Source organism: Atta cephalotes (assembly GCF_000143395.1).
Source record: "Atta cephalotes unplaced genomic scaffold scaffold00022, whole genome shotgun sequence".
Classification (NCBI taxonomy): Eukaryota; Metazoa; Arthropoda; class Insecta; order Hymenoptera; family Formicidae; genus Atta; species Atta cephalotes.
This window is the reverse complement of record NW_012130086.1, coordinates 4,902,870-4,910,854: the sequence shown is the minus strand read 5'-3', so window position 1 is coordinate 4,910,854 and position 7,985 is coordinate 4,902,870. Positions and strand designations below refer to the sequence as shown.

Genomic DNA, 7,985 nt, shown 5'->3' with positions numbered 1-7,985 from the left:
ATGAATAAACGTAATCAAGATAAGGAAAGTGATATGGTAAGCATATAATATTGACTAAAAATTGCAAGAAATGTTAAAATATCAATTTATAAGAATATATATTGTTTGTGAATTTAAATATCAGTCTGTATTAAAAATAGAATATGTATCAACATCATTTTGCACTTTTTTACATAGAGTGAAGAAGATAAGAAATTACAGGAAGAATTACTACAAGCAGTTGATATATTACAAGTAAATAAATTTTGACAGTTTCATTTTTGAAACAGTTTCGATTTAGAATAAAATATATCTAAAATTCAACTTTTTCTTTAATAGTTAAAAAATTGCTATCTTAGAAAAGAAATTGCATGTATATGTATATAATTGATATTTTCATATCAGGGTAAAGATGAAATAGCTATGTTGCTGTCATTGAATCATCTGAGAATGTTGATACGTACATCCACGACTTCGATGACATCCGTTCCGAAGCCTCTTAAATATTTGAGAAATTTTTATCCGAACTTGCGCAACACATACGCAAGACTCAAAAGAGAAGAAGCAAAGATACGTTTTGCAGAAATCCTGAGTGTACTCGCTCTCGCTGGAGCTACTCCGGAATCCAGAGACTGTCTGGATTTTTGTATCAAAGGAGCAGTGGATAATCCCGGGGAATGGGGCCATGAATACGTGCGACAACTCGAGGCACAGATCGTCGATGAATGGACGCATGCACCGATCAAAGAGGAGCGTGAGATCCGGTAAAATATATTATATAGTAGTACCATCATATATTACTTAAAAATTATACATATATGATTATATAATATGAATATATAATAAATACATATATGATTATACAAATAAAATGTTTTATGATGACGCGACAATTTGTAGCAGAAATTTAGATATCACTTCCTTGTTACATATTCCTAATACTCAGTTTTATATTTATATCAACACCGAGAGGTAATAAGAACAATATGAAATACACATTCACACAGTATATTTCTTGTATTAGAAAACGTCTTACACCTTTGATCAAGAGCATCATAGCGTTCGACACGAGACACAATGCGGAAATACAAGCATGTGATTTATGCCTGGAAATTGACGAGCTGAATTTTCTCGCGGAATACCTAGAGCCTACAAATTTTGCGCGTGTGTGCTATTATTTAATTAATTGCGCGGCTTACAGGTAATGTTTAATATGGATAATATTACTATAATTAAAAGTGTACTGGTCTTATTTTTTTTTAATAAAAGCAAATCTAATAGATTTTATAAAATAAATTATCCTTGTATTGAACATAATTTGAAACATCAATTCATTTATGAACGAAGTGTAATTTTTTTAAGCTATACAACTTGATGTTTAAAATATAAATATAGCTGCATATTTTAATAAAATATATTAAAAATATTAAGCTATTCACTATTCAATAAATTCTAATCTACTTCGCGTTTGTATGATTGAATTACTTGTTAAACTACACGTATTTTTAATTCAGTGAAGAGACAGAAAGAAGACAAATATTAGAATTTGCTACGGAGCAATATCTAAAGTTTAACGAGTATACGAGGGCAATTTTGGTAGCGCTGCAACTTGTAAATTCGGAACTTGTTTTCAAGTGCTTCACCGCTTGTCCCGATTCTTTGACGAGGAACCAACTAGCCTTTATTCTCTCCCGTCTGCAAGTAACTCCTTGCATAATATCTGCATAGCATTTGACTTTATTTCATAAGATCAGAGGAAGAAGCAGCATAGTGCGTAAGACAATGTTAATAGCGATTCAGAAATGCCCTACATTCCATTAATTTCATATACAGAAATATGTAAATGTATAAATCGTAATATAAATAGCTAAACTTTCTTTTATAGAAAGTAAATTAATTTAAATAAATTAAATGATAAACAACAATTACACAATCTCTAAGCGTCTTTCTACTTCTTCCTTTTAATCCAATAATAAGTATATCTTTTAATTATCCTTTACAAGAATTTAATAGGAATCAACTAAGCTAAAAAAAAGGGATATAATTATAAAGATAACGTTTTGATTTTGAAGAAATTAATAATTAAAAGAAAATTAATTTACTCAATAAATTGACAATAAGATGAAATTGACAGTAATCTGTTTACTAAATAGGATCAACCTTTGAGGTCGGAATATCATGGAAACGATGCTAAGGACATCGAAGCGATCCTCAGCAATGGCCATGTAAACACTCATTTCCAAATTCTTGCCAGAGAGCTTGATATACTCGAGCCAAAGCTCCCAGAAGATATCTACAAGAGTTGGTTGGTAAGCGGATTTAGACAAATGGAACATGATTCAGCTAGAGCGAATTTAGCGGCGAGTTTCGTTTCTGGTTTCGTGCACGCAGGTTTCGGCCAGGACAAGCTGATGGCAAACACATCGGATTGTTGGGTGTATAAAAATAAGGTTTAACTTAATTTTTCAATAATTTAAGAAGAGTATCTTAGTTAATGCCAATTAATTTTCCAGAATTTTAATATTAAATAATTATATAGTTAATTAATCTTTGACCAGTATTCATAATCGATTCTTATCAAGATTGTCTTAAATAATATCTTAAGATGTTGATGTATACACACAGCTTTGTGATTGATTCTTGATATCTTAAGACTGTACTTAAGAAAATCTTAAATATAAATACTGGTCTCTTGTGTAATGGAAAATATGAATAATAATTATTTATCATACTTTATAGAAAGAAGGATTGAGATATATATATATATAAATATTAAATATATCTTTTGATTAAAAAGTTATATAATATAAAAATATTGCAACGCAAATAAAAACATGTAGTTTTTTTACATTCCAGGAACATGGAATGTTATCAGCTACTGCTTCTTTGGGTTTGATACATATGTGGGATGTCGACGGCGGATTAATTCCCATTGACAAGTTAGTATAAATTCCAAGCAAAAATATATTAATCTTTATCGTGAATTAATTCTAACTTTTTCAAACATTTCTTTCTTTGGAAAAAGATATAATAAGATTATAATAAATCATTAATAGAAAAAAGAACTTATTTATTATTATTTATTTTTGAGCTTACTTACTGATGGTTCTATTATCCGCTTAGGTATCTTTATACGAACGAAGACTACGTGAAATCCGGTGCCTTGCTAGCAATCGGACTGGTGAATTGCGGAATTCGTAATGAATGCGATCCGGCTTTGGCACTTCTCAGCGAGTACGTAAAATCAAACAGCCAAATCCTTCGCATAGGAGCTATCCTAGGATTAGGTCTGGCTTACGCTGGATCCAGAAGAAAAGATGTCACCGAACTTCTTTCTGGAGCTTTAGCCGATGAGCAAAGTAATGTAATTTTACGCACATAATCTTCGTTTTTTCATTCAGTTTGCTTAAAAAATAAAAGAATGAACTCTTCTTCAATGATAAAAAAATTAAAGATAATTTTGATATTTTTTAAATTGTATGAGATTGTTCTTTCTCTAAAAAATTGTTCTTTCTCTCATATATTTTATTATATTTTATATTTATACGATTAAAAATAATTAATCGTCATATAACTACAATTTTTTTCAGATAATATACAAGTGTTATCGCTGATTGCCATTTCTTTGGGTCTTGTGAATGTAGGCTCAGGAAATTCCGATGTATCTTCAGCAATCTTATTGAAATTATTGGGACTATCTATAAAGGAACTTGTTATTACACATTCCAGGTATAATTGTTATATTTATGGATAATGACTTTTACATAAAAAGTCATACATAAATAATTATAAATATTATATGTAAATGTGTAGGTATAACATAGGAATCATTTTTATTACGCAGATTTTTGGCGTTAGCCCTAGGAATGATTTATATGGGAACTCGAGATGCTATAGAAACACCATCCGCAGCCCTGGAGGCTTTGCCGGAACCATATAACTTTGCTTCGCAAACTATGCTACAAGTAAAATTAAATTGTTATGATTTTCTCGAAAATTATCTTATGAGAAAGTTTTTCATAATCCATATAACAAAAGATTATTATAATTGCGTAACTTCTTCGAAAAGTATCGTAAATCAATTCAAATCTGATGAAAGTAATTGTTAGATTTGCGCATATGCGGGCACTGGTGATGTATTGATAGTGCAAGAATTATTAAGGATCTGTTCGGAAACAATTGAGGAAGTAATGACCACAAAAGCAATACCTGAAAATACTCCGATACCAAGTTGTTGCGATCAAAGATCACAAAGTTTTAAATTAGAAAAGAATAAAAAAGACGATAATCAAATCGAAGAACTTGCTAAGTAAGTGTATCATTAAAAGTAAAAATATAAAATGTTAAATAAGATATATTATTAATAAATAATTATCAATAAATAATAATTTAGAATAGCAAATATAAATAAGTAACTTTTTCATGGATATAATTTGAGAAAAAAAAATTAATTTTTTGCTTCCACATATTTAATACTAAATAATTATAGTTAAAAAATAATCAATGTTTGTATTAATTTCAGAGACATTGGAGTTTCACAGGCTATAGCATCCCTTGGGGTAGGTGTAGTTGGGCTTGGAGAAGGAAAAGAAAATTCGAGGATCTTTGGTCAGGTAAAAAAATTAAGTATCCATATGAGACCTCAATAAACTGTAATGAATATTTATGCTCCTATAAATACCTAAGACGGAAGGAGATAAAAACATTTATCAATCATCACAAATCTCAATTCACCTTAATTAATGTTTATGGGTTCCTATAATTCATTCACAGCGATTTAACTCTCTTTCCTTTCGTAGTATAGAACTAGAAGCGGAAGATTAGTTAGAAGTGTAATCGACTTTAATTAATATTTATGTTGGGAATGATTCTTATGATCCCTTGAATCCTCGTTACGATTACAATTGCTTAACAAATCAGGTTGGAAGATATGGGCCAACGCCAGCGCGACGTGCTATGCCTCTCGCATTGGCCTTATCCTCTCTGTCGAATGCTGACCCAGCTGTTGTAGACGTGCTGAACAAATACAGCCACGACAATGACGCCGATGTCGCTTTAAATGCGATTTTCGCCCTCGGTCTGGTAGGTGCAGGTACCAACAATGCGCGATTGGCAACGATGTTGAGACAGCTGGCTGCTTATTATGCGAAGAATCCCTCTCACCTGTTCTTTGTGCGTATTTCTCAAGGTTTGGTGCATCTGGGCAAGGTAAAAGACTCGATAAAGTCGGGCCAATAAAAATGTTTATAATAATAGATAATGATAATCAGTTAATAATAATCAGTTAATAAACAGATAACAATTTCTTTCTGATGAATTGATTCGTTTCTCTTTAACATAAAATGAAAATTTATTAATGATCGTTCTTTTTTTTTAAAAAGTTGCATCCTTATGTATTATATTTTTTCTTTTAGGGCACTTTATCTTTATCGCCTTTGCGATACTCTTCAAAAATTTTAGACTATACCGCCCTAGCTGGTTTGATGGTCGTTCTCGTTGCGTGTTTAGATTGCAGAAATCTCATATTGTCTCAATCTCATTATTTAATGTACTGCTTGGCGATCGCGATGGAACCAAGATGGCTGGTCACTGTGAATGAAAATCTTACGGTATGCAAAAGGATTGTAGGATGTAAATATTCCAGATTTAGAAACAATATTATCAATACTTTACAGAATTTACCGGTATCGGTAAGAATCGGTCAAAACGTGGATGTTGTGGGGAAAGCAGGTAATCCGAAATCTATTGTTGGCGGTCATGTACAAACTACACCAGTATTGCTGTGCACGGGCGAAAAGGCGGAATTAGTGTCGGATCAATACGAGCCGCTTTCTAGTGTGCTGGAGGGTTTCGTAATCCTTCGTGAAAAAGTAATTTCGTATTAGTCTTATATCCTGCGACGCTTCTATCTAATGTGAATTTTTTATAGCAGACTGCAACGAGTTAGAAAAGCTCCGAGTTCGAAGTTCTGCAGTGGTCCTTTTGAATTGCCTTTTGATTTAGATGAGTTTTTTTGTCAAAGCAAGGCAATACCAGCAAACGTCTGCAAATGGGACGTGACGGGAATTAAAAGGCTTTTCTCCGAGGATCTATATGAAACAGGTCAGGAAATAAGTCTTGTGCGTGTAGCCTTTATTGTGGGATATAAGCTGTTTGATAATTAACGCAATAGTGATAGTAACTTTTGTTAGCTTGTTCGTATGTTTTGCATTTATTTAACTTTAGGGACTAGCGGAAGCAATGTGCTCTATACAACAGAAACATACATTGGTTCGCATTGCACAGTGGGAACAATAATGTTGCGCCATGATCAGGAATATCGCTCGTATACAAAATCAATAAAATATGAAATTTATTTATAATAAGAACAAATCAAAAGGGGATTACACGAATGTTTTTATGCGAGTAAAACATTTTTAAAAGAAAAAAAAGAAAAAAAAAAAAGAAAAGGAAAATTACAGTGTTGATCTTAAATGAATGAATGATCTTAAATGATTGAAGTTGTATGTTAGCGATCATGAAGCAAGTCAGATTTTCTTCGTGATGAAACTGTTACTCAAGGCAATACAAAGATCTAAAGATCAGATCAATCGTCTGAAAGATCGTCGCTTCAAAAGAATCTAAGATGCCTTGGTAGGAATTATAAGTCTTATATAAAGCGTGTGTGAGACGCTTTGTAAGATTAACAATTCCTCTCTTTCTCGCATGAAATGTCCCACGACATTTTATTTGTTAGGCACATGACTTAAGATAAGGGGGCGAAATGTGTGAATAATAAAACGCAGCTGATTTGATAAAACGTCGCACCCGCGTCTGTAGTATAGTTCGGTGACTTCGTTCGAACGAAGCGTGTCAATTTTATTGCACGCATGCATATTCGAATACGTAGTAAACTCATCTACATATAATAATCATACGGCGTAACAGTCAAAACTTCGATACGTCGCGTTTCTTATCTATATATGAAAATTCAACTTTATTCGCTTTGCATAAATCGGTTCTATTCATTGGACACGTGTACGTCCGATATCAGCTTAACTGCTTCGGCTATTACTTCGAAACTTTTTTAATTCTGTGCAGGACCTAATTTAAGGGTGGAGGATAATCACTGTGGTATCCATAAAATTAAAAGTTTTACTTGATCAATAGTAATCAATAGTAATCATAGTAATCTGGTAAAATTATCGCGTATCCTGAAAATAGCATGAAATAACTTTTGAAATATAATAAGATATGTGAAAGTGATTTACACGTTTCGCACACAAAATACATCTCTTCCTTAAATGTAAAATATTATAAATTTGTATGTCTAACATTTATAAAATGTCTTATAAATATAATGAGTATAATATTTAAAAAAATTTAATATATTTATAAATATTTAAATATTATATATGCAGCATATAATATTTATGTATTATATAATATTATACATATAATATTCTTCTATGACTTTTTTAAGAAGTTTTCCTTTTTGAAATACTATATAAGCTCTTTCCTTTAGAAAATGTTAAAAAGCATTACTCAAATAGATGCTATAAATACTCGATTTGAACATTTTCAAAACTTGTTTTATGCTACTTCCAAAATATTGCGAAAATTACTATGAATTGGATATGATAATTCATATATGGTTAAAACATACTTCCTGTTATTGTTAAATCCACCACAACTATAAATTTGGTCCTGATTTTCTTATTCATACTCTAATGTAGAGTGATCGAGTAATTATAGAAGTCTATCGCAATCCGCACCGCAGAGCGTTTCTTTAGTTAATACATCAAGGATAATTAAAAGGATAAAGACAACTTGATATCTTCTCACAAGAACATCGTATTTGCGCGTAAACTATTTTATAAAATAATTCTTGTCGTAGAGTAAATTAAAAAGACAAATCACACGCAACTCGTTCGATTAATCCAGAGCAATCGCACTATTCAGCAAGCTGGGCTCACCTACTCTTAACTCTTCATGTTGCACATAGTAAAATAATAATAATATTAATA

General features: G+C 31.5%; 1 protein-coding gene across 1 annotated transcript; it reads left to right on the top strand.

Annotated features, from left to right (window-relative positions):
* Positions 1–6,603, top strand: LOC105619756 (26S proteasome non-ATPase regulatory subunit 2-like). The gene is made up of 16 exons (XM_012201273.1): positions 1–36; positions 178–234; positions 385–743; positions 1,004–1,180; positions 1,494–1,680; positions 2,133–2,429; positions 2,836–2,918; positions 3,103–3,338; positions 3,570–3,708; positions 3,824–3,944; positions 4,089–4,288; positions 4,502–4,592; positions 4,900–5,187; positions 5,394–5,588; positions 5,655–5,849; positions 6,481–6,603. The coding sequence occupies exons 1-16, from the start codon at positions 1–3 to the stop codon at positions 6,601–6,603; spliced, it is 2,784 nt and encodes a 927-aa protein (XP_012056663.1).
* The last annotated feature ends 1,382 nt before the right edge of the window (positions 6,604–7,985 follow it).